The sequence below is a fragment of the Urocitellus parryii genome, chromosome 5, assembly GCF_045843805.1.
Source record: "Urocitellus parryii isolate mUroPar1 chromosome 5, mUroPar1.hap1, whole genome shotgun sequence".
Lineage (NCBI taxonomy): Eukaryota > Metazoa > Chordata > Mammalia > Rodentia > Sciuridae > Urocitellus > Urocitellus parryii.
This window is the reverse complement of record NC_135535.1, coordinates 89722580-89739228: the sequence shown is the minus strand read 5'-3', so window position 1 is coordinate 89739228 and position 16649 is coordinate 89722580. Positions and strand designations below refer to the sequence as shown.

At 35.2% G+C, this 16649-nt stretch overlaps 1 protein-coding gene across 1 annotated transcript in view; it reads left to right on the top strand.

The window, feature by feature from the left end:
- Positions 1–10924, top strand: part of Pde3a (phosphodiesterase 3A) — a 308668-nt gene extending 297744 nt beyond the window's left edge. The window contains exons 15-16 of the mRNA XM_026391920.2: positions 1308–1566; positions 9245–10924. Coding sequence (XP_026247705.2) covers positions 1308–1566; positions 9245–9486 — 501 coding nt within the window. The 3' untranslated portion in view covers positions 9487–10924. The remainder of the gene's footprint in view (positions 1–1307; positions 1567–9244) is intronic.
- The last annotated feature ends 5725 nt before the right edge of the window (positions 10925–16649 follow it).

The following is a 16649-nucleotide window of genomic DNA, read 5'->3' as shown; positions in this document are numbered from 1 at the left end:
AATAGACTACCAGAAAAGACCCCATAATAACATAAGTGTGGTGCAATACTGCCCAGGTTACCCTGCGTTGACCAGATTAAGCTTGAAGCTTTCTGTCCATTGTTGTGAATTTCTCACTTAAGAAAATGTGGAGGTGAGGGATCATGGGTGAAGGACAGGAACCAGTGACATGAAATAGCATGAACAGAGAAGCAACAGAGGTAATGGAGTGATTGTCTTCAGATGTCTTAAAAGCTCTGTACAAATATAGGAGTAGATTTATCATAATGTTGGTGTCAAGATTAAAAATGGTAAATTATAAAAAGTACTCAATACAAATCCGATTCATAAGAAAGGTCCAATACCTCTCTGCTGCCTTAAATGTGTATTAATCAGTCTGTAAAAGTTTCAGGAGATATAGCTTAGATAGGTGTCAGAGAGAAAATAATAATACTAAAGATATCCCATCATAGGGTGAGGTACCTTATAATAAATATCTGTCATTGGATATGTTTAAACAGGGATTAGAATGAACTTTGGGTATTATGGGTATTATTCATATACAGAATAAAATGGTTCATTTTTTAACAAATGTATGTTGCCTTTTCTGGGATTAGGATTATTTCTTGATAAATGCACAAAAGCATGAAGGAAAAGGAAAATCCACTTATAATAGTTGTACTATTTAGGCATAATCTTTATTGATATTTTTATATATTATCTTCCTTAAGTTTTCTAGGTAACCTGTGGTTTAAGATCTGTTATTTTTTCCAAGAAGATCTAAAGTTGTTCAAAACAAAACACATATACTTTAATACTATTAAACATAAAATAAATAAGAAAACATAATCACAGAAGATGTCATTCAAACAAAATCTAGGGTAAAGTAGCAACTTGAATTGAGCAATAAATTATTTTAAGCTTTCTGGTAGCCAAGGCAAAAAGAAAAAACATGATAGATTATATTTGTTAGAGTAACATTCCCAGCATTACATTTTAAGATGCATTTGTATTCTCCTACAAAGGACCCTGACTAGTGTGATAAGAAATATTATTTGCTGAGATATTAAGCCACTTCTTTCATTTCTCCGTGATAAAGCTCAACATCACAAAATTAGTTAATGGAAGCAACAAAGAATTGCTCTCTGAATCTTAGAGATTTGGGTAGAATCTCTGAGCCATCAAGTAAAGTCAGTTGAGCATGAATATCCATGCTCTTATATATCTATATATTTTAGATGACAAGGGAATGTTGACTTTTTTTGGTATCTTGGACTCTTCTCATTCACCTTTCTAGCTAACTATTCATGCTAACTCCCTGTTCCTAGGGTGATGAGGAAGCCAGCCTTGGGCTGCCCATAAGCCCCTTCATGGATCGGTCAGCTCCTCAATTGGCCAATCTTCAGGAATCCTTCATCTCTCACATTGTGGGTCCTCTGTGCAATTCCTATGACTCAGCTGGACTCATGCCAGGAAAATGGGTGGAAGATAGCGATGAGTCAGGAGACACTGATGACCCAGAAGATGAGGAGGAGGAAGCAGCAGCAACAAATGAAGAAGAAACCTGTGAAAATAATGAATCTCCAAGTAAGTTACAAAATCCAGCTCCAATATGTTTTTCCTAGGATTATTTTCTTACTGAGGTTCAGATGAATTTTATGCTTCACAAAAATTACATGTTTTGAGGCCAGAGATTATCTGCTGGATTTGATAATGGACAACTCCCTTCAGGGTTGTATATATTACACAAAGATATATTCTCTGACATGAAGTTAAATAAAATTCAGAGTTGAAGCCTTTGCTTTGGGATATCTTAATGGTTTAGAAATGAATTGCATTTCTGTTACTATGAAGACCAACCACAAGGTTTTCTGGGCTTGGTCAAGGGAAAGTTCTATGAAAAGGTAAGAGATAGCATTCCTTCCTTCATTCAGCAAATACAGAGCATGCACTCTGTGCCAGTCATTCTTCCAGGTACTGAAGTTAGAGCTACGCAAATCCTTGCTTTGTAGACTTGCACTCTAGTGGGGTCATCAGACATTAACAACACAGATCATTACATTTGTAGTATGTTAGGTACTGATAGATACTAGAGGGGAAAAATGGGAACATATGAAATATTGTGGAGAAAGTTTATTTTTCTAAAATTGTAGATAGCCAGGGAAGGGGAAATATGAGTAAGAGAGAGAATTTTAAAAAAAGAAAAAGAAGACCTAAAAGAAGTAAAGGAATAATTCATGGGGATATATATGAAAAGAAGGATTTCAAGCAAAGGAGAAAGTAACATGTGCAAAGCTCTTGAGGTGGGATTGGCTGAGGCGGTCAAGAGCCTTCAGGAGACTAGAAAGTCAGAGGCAGCCGGAAGCCACATAGTATAAGAATTGAAGGTAAGTCTCTGTAGGTTACCATAAGGATTCTGGTGTTTATGCCAAGATGTGAATCATCAGTGACTTTGACAAAAGTTTTTGTGGACTCAACTTACATTTTAACCAGATTGCATCAGCTACCATGTTTGGAATATTCTTTTAGGTTGAGGTGGGAGAAGTAGAAGTAGGTATTGTTTAGAGGACATTGTAGTTTCCTGAGTGGGGTGTCTATGACTTTGGACCAGGTGAGTGGCAATGACAATGAAAATAAGCTACAGCTCTACTTAGCTTGGGGTGCATCATGCAACCAGTCTAATCCACTTCAATGAAATGAATATAAAAAATTATTTATTTCTCTTATTTCTCTTGCCATGAGACAAAAAGTAGTGACTGATAGCATAATTAGTAAAACTCATGAGCTTTAAAATGCTAGCGTGCAGATACTGCCCCTGCTTTCAGGAGAACACAAGTGTTTTTCTGTTGACCTGCCCAGGTGAACAAAGTGCAACTTTAATATTTTTCAAAGACATGATTAAAATATTACCAATAAAAAACATCCTGATTATTTCTCCCCTATTTTTATCATAGCCAGGATAATACCTGCCTTAGTTCATCTCAACCATCTAGTAAGGAGCCTCTGTATGTTGTAAAGATTAATTTTCCCTCTTGTATATAAGCCCCCGTTGACAGCACACCCAGCAGAGGTGAAGAGGTCATTTTCAATTTAGAAGAAAGGCAAATTTGGCTTTGGGCCAGATTATTGTTTGTCCTATCCTATCTGTTAATTTTTGTACAGAATGGAGTGTAAAAGAAAAAAGCTGTTTCTATAAAACAACAAAAGTTGTATTCTGTAAAAGTTATTATATTTCTGTGATGCTTATAAAAAGATTTCCATCAGAAATTTTGTGTTGGCCTTGGGATTCAGAGCCCAGAGGCAAGACTTTGAATTCATGAGTTATTTATTCATTTATTTAATAACCATGTGTTAGTTTTCTCTTCAAAGAGCCAAGTAGCTTGCTGTATCATTAAGAATAAGACAGTTTTTCCACTGAATGACATTGGAAGGTGTTTGTCACTTAGCCTCTGGAAGAGCTTTTTTCCCATGGGCCCTGACTGGTTGCTGTTTGAACTCAGATACATTAAAAACAAAAAAAACAATCCAGGGATCTGGAATGCAAGGACCCAGACAAGGACCTTATATAAGAGACTCAACTGATCAACCTAAGGTAGCAAGTGCTGAAATCAAATAGTTCCTTCCATTTTGTCTGGGGCTGGTTCACCATCCTGACATCCAGATTCTGATATGTCAGTGTTCTGATCTTATCATTTTTATCAAATTCACTAAAGCAGCAATGAGAATTATGTGGATTCTGTAATGCCTTTCAAAATTTAACTGGAACCTTTCATTAAAATTTAAAACACACCACCCAGTGGAGCGGCACTGAAGCATTCAAAATACTATCTTTAAAGTATTCCTTCACAGCCAAAAAAAAAAAAAAAAAGGTAAATGTTGATTAATGTGAGCATTTCTAAATATTGACCACATAGAGTAATGGAATTTCAGTTAGCTCCCTCATTTTAAATATAGCTAAACTAAGGTTCTGAAATTTAAGCAGTATCTCCAGGTTATAGAACAGGAGGAAGAATCCAGTTTTTCTCACTTTTAGCTCCGTTGCTTTGGGCTCTTAGTAATTTTAATTTCACCATTCATATTGGCTGAAATAGTTACTTTGATTTGGCCTGACTTAGATTTCAGAAAAGAACTAACTTAATGTGCATTGATAACTTCTGCAATTTGCAAAACTTGGAGATCTCCCAGGAAACACAGAATAAAATGTTTCAGTATGGTGTCCTAGGGAATGAAGGCTTTTACCCCACCTCATAATTAAATCTGAAAGATTCCTACAGCGAACTAAGAGGTTTCTAATGAAGTACTAAGCTGCATTTAGAATTTAAGCAATGAAAGGCTCTTTGTTCTCATTTCAAAAGGTTCCAGTGCTGAACAATTTGGCTCCCAATATAGGCATGTTTTAGACCACCTGCAGATTCTAATCTACGCACATTTATTTGGTACAAACTTTCTTCTACGTCACCTTATTCAGTATAATCCCAGAGAGGTTTATTCCTAATGTTTAACAGCATTAATAAGAGAACAGCTGCTCTCATGGGGACTGCCCCAAAAGGAAAAGGAGAAGAATTGAGCTTTTGTTAGTTTCTTCCCCATAAGTGTGTACAACTTTAAGATGGAGTGATCACCTTGAGCAATAGCATGTTTCCTATAACAGTGATTCAAAACTGACCTTTAGCCAATGGTCATCTGTCACTCCTTTGATTCAAAGGATTAAGTAAAAAAGCATGTCAACATTTTAAAATTTCTCAATAGAAGCTAATTTGTGCTGAAATGCAATGAAATCAAAGTAGAAATAGGTGAGTAGATGGCTCTGATAGAAATATTTTCTAAATTTGCTTTTAAAACTTGGATGTATGAATATTTTTATTGACCTTGATAGAAAATTTAAAAAAAATTGTCATTAAAGAAATGAGGATATGCAATGAAGTGTGTATATATTTTAGGGTTTTTTTTAATACTGTCCTTGTGAGGAACATTTCAGATGAAGAAATGGAGATATGAGATCATTCCCCAGAGCCCCATGCAGTGCTGCTGCCCCTTCTTCATCCAGTGTGGTGAATTTTCATGATTTCCTTCCAGCTCAGGTGCCCTGTCTTTTAAAAAGAAAAAGAAAAAAGATCTCTATCTATTGTCCCACAGGTTTTGTCTTTTGCAGTAGTTTGATATATTAAAGAAAAATAACACACAACCTTTTTAAAATGGCAAGGAAATCATTATTCAGGATAGTTGCAATTGGAGTCTAGACTATTGCAGTAAAGGAGAAAAACAGAACTGTTCTGAAACAAAAAGCAGGAGAGTTTTTAAATACTGACTGTAGCTAGTTAAACTGAGAGGCCTTGCTGGGAGTTGGGTGATGTTATGAGGCCATCTGTGTGCATTAATTGGTTCATATTGAAGGTAGGCTCCTGCTGTCCTAGGACTTTCTTCTCCTTCCCTTCCCAATTTCTTTCTCTCTTCCCTCTTTCCCTCTCTGGTTTCTTTTATTTCCCTTTTCCCCTTTCTTCTCTCTCCTTCCTTCTTTCTCTCTCATTTTAAAAATTCTATAATAAGAATATTTAATATTAGATCTACTTTCTTAAAATAGTAAGTGTGAAGTTGCTAGACATCTGGTGTATTTATAGTCATCAATATTGTATTGGCATTATCTTTCTTGATTACCATGCAAAGGAATGTGTCCCAGGTCCCTGATAGCAACATTCCTGGATTGTAAAACCGGCTACAGGCTGGGAGAAGATTCATCTAAATTGCACAGGTACAAAGAAAGTTTACTGTCTAAAGTAAATGCTCTAAAAAGAGGGAAATTGGGGCGGGGCGGGGGGGTGATGACGAAAACCACTCTGTATACTTTTTTCCCCTATAGACAGGGGGGAAAAAACTTTCTAAAATTTAGTCAAGGTGAGAGCAATAGCACTGCAGTATTGGCCACATGTGTATGTCTGTCTGAAGCTGCACAGGTATTCGTTCAGTTTCTGCCTTCTTGCCTTCTCTCTTAGAGTGTGAGATGTTTTAAGGCAAGCTGTGAGCCTAATTGATCTTTGTTTCAACAACATCCAGAGAAGTGTTTGTCACTTAGTCAATACAAGTTTGATTGATGGGTCCATGTCATGAATAAATGTTAAACATATAAATAAATATTTGAAAATTCTTGCTCATAATTCTTCTGTATTCATTTTCCCTAGGACTTATTCAACTTAATGATTTTTATGTGTCTGTGTGGTTCAAAAGAAATTCCCTTTTCTATACTGTGTTTTAAAAGTTGATCTTATTATCTTTTAAATGCAAAAAAATTCTGTTAGGTATTTTATAAAACTGTTAAAAATCACTAGCACTTCCACAAAAATGTTGGTAGGTGCCTTCCAAGAGGTCTAGATTCTTTGACACATCCCATAGCAATTGGCTTTGGTTTTGTTTCTGTTATTAATATCTGCCCCCTCCCCCCACCCGGACTTTTTTCTTCTTTCCAGGATATGCATTGTAAACCATAACTATTTTATTAAGTAGACCCCGATACCCCTTTTGATCATGCACTATTACTAGTTTAATGTGGTCTCAATTGGATCAGAATTTCCTGTGGACTCTTATCGTTGTTATTCTTACCTCTCATCCACACTTCATCATTTACCTGCAACAATGGAATGTAAGTAAGAAAGTGAATGTAAGCAAGAAAGTATCTTACTGGATACTTGATAAAGTCTGAGGCTTGCTTTATACACAAAAGAGGAGAAAAGAGCTGCTAAGCTGGGCAAGTTGATAGTCTAATGGTAGGATCTTTGTCTAAATTCTAAATTCTTGGCCTAAGTCTAAAAATGTCGCTCAGAGGAAGGTACCAAGAATTATATTCCAGTTGCTTAGCAGGGAGGTCTGTTCTTTCCTAAAGTGCAGAGCCTCTGCCTACTCTACCTCTCTCACTGGGCTCTCCCAGACACCTCATGTTCTCTGGGTCCTATTCACACTCCTCAGACCTGCTCCTCATCTAATGTATGTCTTATTACCACCATCTTCTTACCTGCAGAAAGCTCAAGGTTATATTGACTCCTCTCTCCCCTTCATTCCCTACCTCTTAATTGGCTCCCAAGTCCTGTTGATTCTACCTAAGAAATATATATCGTAATACTTACCATAATTTCCATTACCCTGTCCTGGTCCAAGCCACCATCATCCTGCTATCTCCTCCCACATGGATCACCTTTCAGAGACTTGGTAAGATTTGAAAAAGATGTACCTACTCATTCACCCCATCTTCCCAGTGGAGCAGGCTCCTTGTTGACATATATTGTGTAGGTTAAGTCTCCCTTACCTAACATACTTGGGTCCAGACTCCTTCAGATTTGGTATTTTTCAGATTTCACAGTATTTGCATGTATATAATAAGATATCTTGGGGATGGGACCCAAATCTAAATATGAAATTATTTTGTGTTTCATATTTATCGTATATCTTACAACCTGAAAGTAATTTTATATTATATTTTTAGTAGACTTCTGTTTTGACTATGATCCATCACATAAGGTTAGTGTAAAATTTTTCACTGGTGGCATCATGTTCACACACAAAACGTTTTGGATTCTGGGACATTTTGCATTTGGAGTTTTTAGATTACAGATATTCATCTGTAATTAGTCTTTTTTTGTCTGTAAATCACCAGAACCTAGCACAATACCTAGTACCTGTGACGTGCTTATAATTCTGAAAATTCATCTTTAATATTTTTTTCTTTTGCTTTTCAAAGGCATAAATGGGATTATTTAGGGAAGTAGGTTCACATTCAAGGGTGAATGGGGCAATCTCAAAAAAGAGACACCCTTGGGGTAAAGCAAGGTCTTTTAATACTTTCAAATTGAAAACTGTTCCTGGTAACAAGAAAATGTAAATTATTTATTGATTAAATGCTCAGCCTTGTCATATAAGGTCTGTATAGGTCTGAGCAAAGCTCCATCAAAGCATCTATAATTTAGAAGATGATCTGATACCTAAAATATATGAGAACAAGGTATGTTCTTTAAGGAGGGACATTATTCAAGACTCTTTTTGTTATAAATTACTAATTTCCCATTGAATGGGTATATTCTGAAAGGGAAAAATATTGGTTTCATATAAGTAGAATGTAGGCCTCTAGCAGTATTTACTTGCTTTTATTCCTGTCTGCCTCACCTTCCCATTAATTTGTTATTTTAACTTTACTTTTTTCATAAAGTAAAGCCAGCTAGCTCTATAGCCAGCTCTAAACTATAGCCAGCTCTAAGTTCATATCATTCCAGATATGGAAACAGAGGAGAATAGATTCCAACCCCCATCTTCCAACTCTACATTCATTCTGCATCACTAGAAAAACTCCTGGGGAAGGAATCTGATTGGCCCAACTTGGATCACATGCCGACCCATTAGCCAATCACTGTGACACAGCTCATGCTGTCAGGAGGTAGTTGGGGAACTAGTCTTTGACACATTTTCTAGAACTGCATAATTGAAGGAAGGGAGGTGACTTCTTCCCTAATAATTTTGAATATGCAGATACCAGAAAAAGAGATAATAATAACAAAGAGGGGAAAAAAAGAAATAATGTCTACTCTAGAAAGTATTATGGAACAACATGAAAATTTTAAGAGGAGAAAAGAAATTATTTCTTAGAAGTAGAATCCAGTAAAACCTAACTAGAGGTTATTTTGATGAGTGAATATGAACTTTTAGTGATTAAGACAAGCATTTCAGAAGGAGGAGCAGTATCAGCTTTCAAGTGGAAAAGTCCAGGGTATGTAAAGAAAACAGATCAGTCAAGCATAGACAGAGGTCAGGCTGTAGAACAGGAAGACCATAAAACTGAGTTTGTACCAGCTTGTGGAAGAACTTAGAATGGAGTTTGAAATTCGTTTTTTAGTTCACACAAAGCAGAAGTCTGACATCAAAAACATTTTAAAGGAGATTAGCTTTGTAGATTTATTTGAGAGTTGAATTCTTTGACAAAAGAAGACCTAACAAGCAATTCCAGTGGTCCAGGTGAGAAGTTTTGAAAGTCTAACTGTCGTAGGAGTAATACCAAGACACCAGCAGAACTCTGTGTGGACATTACCCAGTACTGGATACTGTGCACAGTTATTTCTCAGTGATGTTTTAATAGTTATTTAGTTATTATCATTTTCTCTTATTTCCTTATTCTTGAAAGCTCCATATGAATCCATTTGGTTCTTAAATCCTATTAATAATATGCAAAGAAATAACTTCTATGTGTTCAGCACATGAATAAGTCATCTAATTTTATGGCCTTTTTTAGGAAAGAAAACTTTTAAGAGGAAGAAAATCTACTGCCAAATAACTCAGCACCTCCTACAGAACCACAAGATGTGGAAGAAAGTCATTGAAGATGAGCAGCGGTTGGTGGGCACAGAAAACCAGTCCCTGGACCAGGCTCCTCAGCAGTACTCCTCAGAGCAGATCCAAGCCATCAAGGAAGAAGAGGAGGAGAAAGGGAAACCAAGAGCAGAGGAGAGCCTGGCCCCAGAGCCAAACCTGTGACCATGAACAGAACAAGCTGTGTTTCCAAACTAAATTTGTCACAGACTTTTTTCATGCCAGCACAACACTTAGACACAACACTGTAGAAATATGAGAAGATGGGCAAATGGCTATTGCATTTTGGGATTCTTCGCATTTTATGTGTTTATTTTTACAGTGAGGTACCTTGTTGAAAAACTCTTGCTCAGAGAAGCTTTCACATTTGCAACACCAGCTTCGACGGATTTTTTTTTTAAGGAGGATATATATATATATATGTGTGTGTGTGTATATATAAGGTCCCACATAGATACATGTACAAACCTTCACACACATGTGCGTATACACACAAACACACTGAAAGCCAGGATCTCTGGCTCCACAATTAAGTAACATTCATATTAAGAAATATAGTGGTCACTGTGATATAATAAATCATAAAGGAAAACAAATCACAAGGGAAATGGTGCAGCTTAGCAACGATGTGGTGTAGCAAATGTAGGTTACCAACTAAGCAGCTTTAGCTCTTCATACTGAGGGATAAAAGTTCCAGAGCATTATTTGGATTCTGATACATCCTGCCAACACCGTGTGTGTGTGTGTGTGTGTGTGTGTGTGTGTGTGTGTGTGTGAGATTGTGTATTAGTTGAAAGAGTGCTTGTACACATGTGTGTGTGTATGTAAAAGACTTTTGTGGGTTTAGTAGTTTGTAGAATAGCTGTAGCAGATGTCTCAGTACATGTGAACAAGAGAAGGAAGTTCACTCTGGAGTGTCTTTGAAAGGCAGTCATTCCAAATGCCCTCCTCCAATTTAGCTTTAATAAAGGCCTCTTGGCAGATGGAGGGCATTCATGGGCCATTTGATGGATACTACTGCTATACACCACTTGGAGGCGCTGTACCACCAGCCTCAAACCTGGAAGACGAAGGCATTTTCCAGTCTACTAGCCTAATGAATGTATAGGAGCCGTTTGTGAGTGTGGGCACTCACAGAAGATCAAAACACCATTTAAGGGAATGGCATTCTTTATACATAAACACCTAAAAGGAACTGGAGTCAGGTGGTTTCATCAGGTGAGAGTTCTAAAACGATGCCAGAGAAGGCCTGGGAAATTATATTTAACAAAGATCTCCTGTGCCTCCTTAATTTGCTGCAAAATGTGTAGTCAAAAATGAAAAGACAAATGGAAACCCACTGTGGGTTATATAGCAAGAGATGAGGGATAAGATGGCAACCTAGGGTTAGGGCGTTGACATAAAGAAAGCCTGATCTTGGCAACTTTTAAAGGTTGACTTTGGGGTTGAAGGTCAGGCTGTACCCCCTGTTGTGGTATTTCTAATGCTGTGCCATGGGGTAGTTTCCATCTCAGTCTGGCACATTGTCATGCTTTTTGGCAGGGAAGATTACTGAGGGATTGTTTAGGGACTGGGCTGTTATTGAAAGTCTTTTTTTTTTTTTTTTTTTTGGTTTGTTTATCTACACTTGTTTATGCTGTGAGCCAAACCTCTATTTAAAAAGTTGATACTCACTTTCAATATTTTATTTCATATTATTATATATGTCATGAATAGTTATCATGATGTAAATATGAAGATTTTTTGTTTGTTTGTTTCTGTAGATACTAAACACTTTTTTAAAGAAAAGAAAGGGAAAAGGGAAACATTTTTATAAAGTTATATTTTAATCACCATTTTTATACATTGTAGCTATCTCCAGGTCCAGTAAGAGGGTGTAGTTCATTGGCATAGAGGTCTGTGGACAACTGCTCATCTACCTATTCTAATTTAAAAGATAACCTGATAGTTATTTTTGCCAATTAAATGAGGATGCTGTAAAGAATTTTTTTTTTTTCCCAGTAGTAACTCTTGCTAACTGAATGCTAACTAATTTTGGGTCTTCGCCTCCCAGATGAAAGACTTTTTAAACCAGTATCAAATTGTTGTAATTGATGTCCATTTCTCTCCAATGTTTTTGGGACTACAACTCTTAGTTCTGTATACACACTTGCTTGTCACCTAACAATCTCAGCTTCCAAGAAAACCTAGATTGTGATTTCTACTTTTAACTTTTCCTGAAGTCAGAAAGGAGTGTTTACATGAAAAATCCCTTTGTTTCTCATGACTGGATAGTGTATTCTTTCCTTCCAAAGCATGACTTTATAATAATTCATGGAATTTTTTTCAAATTAGGTAAAGACAAGGCAAATTTTTCTATTAAGTAGGAAAATGTAAAGATGATCAAATGGATGCAAACAATACCTAAATAATTAGTATATATTTCAATTTGTATTTCTGAGTTAACACCAGGTCATTATTTAGCATTTGCTGAGTTCCCGTTTTCTTAGAATTGCCTGTGTTTCTCTATGTTTGCAAAATGTACTGTGAGTCAAAAACGTTTCCCCAATAAAGTTAACAGTTACCCTTACAAATAAGAAAGAAAAAGGAATTTATAATCACATATTCTTTGCATCTGTGTACTTAGAATTAATCTTTTGTCCTTCTCCATATGACTATATATCTCTAAAATGAATAGAAATAGAGGAAAAAACAGGTGTGGAGTGAGTCGGGTGGCAGAGCCACTGTGAGAGTCCCTTCTGTGTGTAGGGAGTGTTATTCTGCAAAGCTTTCTGCTTAGAAGCCAGCCTGGCTGGCACCATGGAGTTCTTAGCCAACTGCCTGGATTTTTTTTGTTTGTTTGTTTTAAGGTACATGATATAATCGGAATAATAATGACCAAATCAATTGGACCCTCTTATTCCAGAATCATGTTCATCAATCCAGGCAGTTTAGTAACTTTTTCTTAAAAAATAAATTACCATTATATGTAAGCTAGAAGTCAATTGAAATAAAGGAATGGAGATCCACCAGGTGTGTGACTTTCATACACACCTGGTGCATCTTAAAAGATGCACCTAGGGACATAACCAGATATTTTCTGCTTGTGATGTTTTCCCCCTCCTTGGTGACAGCAATATTACTGTGTTCACTTCCAGATCCAGAGCTTACTTCCTGTGGTGCCAATGTCTTTGTTGCAATTTACTACATTTTTATATGAGCCTACTTTTTAGGTGCCATATTAGATAAACTCAGGTCTTTCAAATGAAGGAACTTCCAGCCCACTTAGGGAGAAGGATCGTTGTATAGATAGCCATAAAATCAATATTAGGAAAAATTGGAACAGGTTGTTCTCTGTCAAGAAAAAGTCCAGGTATATTCTCTCTGTTATCAATGTTATTTTAAGCATGCTAATAGATTGTCTGTCTTTCTAGTGATATAGCTAAGCCAGACTTTTGAATATTATTTCCTTGGTGAAAACACCACTTTTGCTTTCTTCGTTATCTGTAATTTTTTTTTTTGGTCATTTTATAAGACCTGGTTTTGTTCTCAATAAAGGATGAAGACATTAGCTCTGTACAGGAATATGTCTATATTGGTCTTCATCTGACATGTGAAGGAATTTCCTCATATTTTAAAAAGTATCCACTTTCTAAAAAACATACTGAATTTTGTTCCATTTTAGTTGGATTCCAGAACAAACCCTAACCATTGCAATCCCAGTATAAGAAAAGGAATTGAGTATCATGCAGATGTTCATTAGATGTATGTAGACTATTAATTTGTGACTTCCCCATGTCCCTTGCCTTTCTTTCCCCAGAGAACTTTCTTGAAGGTAAAAACTGTGCAAAAGGCATGAGACTCAGGCCTATTCTTTGTTTAAATGATGGAAAAGTATAAATTATTTTCTAAGTAATAAAATATGAAAATTATCATTGTAAATAAAGTCTAAAGTTTGAAATGACTGCTTTCTAAAATGAAGTATTTGTTTGATAAACAAGTTCCGACTAATGAGAAATAAAAAATCCAGAAATCCTCATATTCTATTTTGGGAGGTATTCTTGGTGCTTCCAAGGGATCACTTCTATCCTCATTACCTACGATATTTCTAGAATAATATTGAAAACTATAATAAAAGTCTTATTGTCCTTCTCTTTCTTCCTAACCCTGATTCCCATTTAATTCCTTCCCCAGTTTCTATGCCAGTTTTAAATAAACTGTGTTTTCAAACTGGCAGAAGTTTCCAATAAGATAAGGTCTGTAAACTTTCATAGTCTAGAGTAAATCAAGATTTTCCTCATTCTACAGATCTATCAGCTAATATGTATAGAAAAAAATCCAAATTTGCAAATAGCTCAAATCCAGATTATTAAATGCCAAATATATCTATTTTGAAGCCAAACTGAACTTCTATCATCTCTGCTAATAAGCAATGAAATATTTTAAGACCACTGGAGTCATGATCTCTCTCATGATTTCCACATGAAGTAAAATGATGAATTTGCTGATATGATCATTTCATTAAAAAAAAACTAAGCAAATTCAAATTAAAATTAGGAAACCCATTAACCACTTTAGGTGACGAGCATTCCAAAATTAATTTTTCTTATAATTTCTAATGGAGGGGAAATACTAGTTTGGGGTTGTATATTCAGATTATGTAAATTTGTTTTAGAAAATATTCAAATTCTTATAGGAAATTCAGTTGGAAATAAGCTAAACTATTGTCACCTAACAATCTCAGCTTCCAAGAAAAACTTGATTGTGATTTCTACTTTTAACTTTTTCTGAAGTCAGAAAGGAGTGTTTACATGAAAAATCAAGTTAACTAAATTAACTAAATTGCTAACTATGACTTATGTAACTTAAATCAAGTTTTGTGTAAGCATTAGTATGTTTTATACCAATGAACCATTATCAGAAAAAGAGAATATCTTTTTTCTCTATATCGTGCACCATGGATGTTGGGCAATTTGTGCTATTACCTAACATATTGTATCTGTTTAAACACTATTTACTTTTACCTTATGGTGCTTTTTGCCTTACCTGAATTGATCTTTATGTTCACATTAGAAAATTCTATAGCATGATAACAATGGTGATATAAAAGATGGGAGCTTTTGTATGTGTGCTTCTGTGTTAAGTATGTTTGAAGACATAAAAAAGAAGATTGCAGCTTTATTGACTTGGTGAAACTCAATATGCTTATTCAAGAATATTGATACAATATAACTTATCTTAATGTGCATAAGACCAAAATATATATGGAACCATGTATAGAAGGAAAACAAAATTGTCTTTAACTCATGCTTAAAGATCCGAAAAGAATCCAAACTTCCTATCTAAAGATAGCCAGTTCTTCTCCATATCATGTTTAAGGTTGATTACCTTGATATATATTGTTCCCTCTGGATTTCTGCTTCCTTGAAGAGGGGAGCAGACCAGAAAAGCCAAACCTTCTCCTTCTAGAAATGTTGGTCAGGTCCATGTTTGAACACCTTTCCTTATTGCTTCACTTCAAGAAGTGGTTCTTTAATCATGAAAGTAATTCAATCAAAATACATTGCTTCAAAAAGAGTAATATCAAATCTTCATATGTAAATACTATCAAGAATATTTAAATTTGTTTTCTTGACTCAAAACTATTTTAAATGTTTTTATTAAACTTACTAAGTAATGTTCCATGGTAAAAGGATGCTGAATATTTTAACATAACCAGAACTATTAATGAGAAAACTTGAAAAGATTCAATTATATTTCCAATGTCCTCATACTTCATGAAGAAAAATGAAGGTACCATAAATACATAAGGTAGATTAAAATGTATTTCCCCCAGAAATTTAAGTATTCAAACTATAGTCTGAGCTCTTCTGAGATATTCCAAAATGAAAGAATGTCTTACCCAGTAATTTATCATGGCTTAGTTTGCTATAAAATAAGTGGTCTATTACTATAGTTTTTAGAGTAAATTCTAACATAGTTAAAAACCCAAATACTGCCAGGCACAGTGGCACATTCCTGTAATCCCAGTGGCTCAGGAGGCTGAGACAGGAGGATCACAAGTTCAAAGCCTTAGCAACAGTGAGGCACTAGGGATGTGGGCTCAGTGGTCGAGTGCCCCTGAGTTCAATTCCTGGTACCCAAACCAAAACCAAAACAAAACAAAACAAAACCCAAATACTTACATACTAGGAAAGATTAAACATTATTTATTTTGACTTTCAACAGATGAAGCATTGACTTGTAGATTATCCATATCTACTACATTCATCTGCCAAGCATGGTAGGTTGGAATTGGAAATCCATTAATAGAAAAATAATAAAAAAGTTTTTAAAGCTTTACATTTTCAGTGTCATTGAGAGTATCTCTTTCAAATGAAACCAAACACAGCAGGGAATTCTTCCTTCTTAAAAAAGGCAAAAACAAATGAGCAACAACACATCAAGAAAAAAAAAACTAGTTAAATTTATAGAGAAAAAGTATGACTTTGTGTCACTTTTACGTCTCTTAGCTCAATATTAGTAAAGAGAAATGATGAGAAATTCTCCTGTGCCATAATAAAGAATGCTTTTTATGTTATGTTCTAAGTCACCCCACCAGGTTTCATTGTAAAGTCCATGATACTTAGCACAAAAAAAAAAAAAAAAAGTTGAGGATTGTATGTGAACATCACATAAAATTCAAAGCACATCCCAGGCACCCTTCTGTCATCATTACAAACCAATTTAGCTATGACCTAATGGATCCATATTCCAGTCCTGATTTCATTTGTTACAATGCTCACATATACATGTTTCTGAATGCTGAATGTGAATTAGCCCTTAGAGCTTAGAAACTGCTGCTTAAATATCTCTTAAAGAGAAGAAATTTTAGTCTAGTAGTTTTACACCCTGAATAGTACCAGACTAGTCAGATGTTTAATGTGAAATTTAATTGTTTAAAGATGTTCTCTTTGTATATATAACTGTTGGTTGGTAGAACTTCCCTAGTCAACTCACTTTTAAATTTTTTCAACTGATTATTTCTATGACTTAAAAACCACATATTACTCCACATATTTCATTTAAGCTATTTAAAAGCATAACCCAAGTACTATAGTATTGGTATTCTTCAGTAATAACCCTAATAATATCTATACATTACTTGTGGTGGGGGTTTTAATGGCTTGACTTTTAATATATATTTGTTTGTTAGATTAAAAATCACTAATTTGTATACCCTAAAATATTTGCATGGCATTTTGGGTATATTATGTTTGCTTAACTGTTTTAGTTTTTGTGTATGAGTGTCAATTTATATCCTAATATATTCTCATATAAGAATGCATACCATTTTTACTTTAACAAGG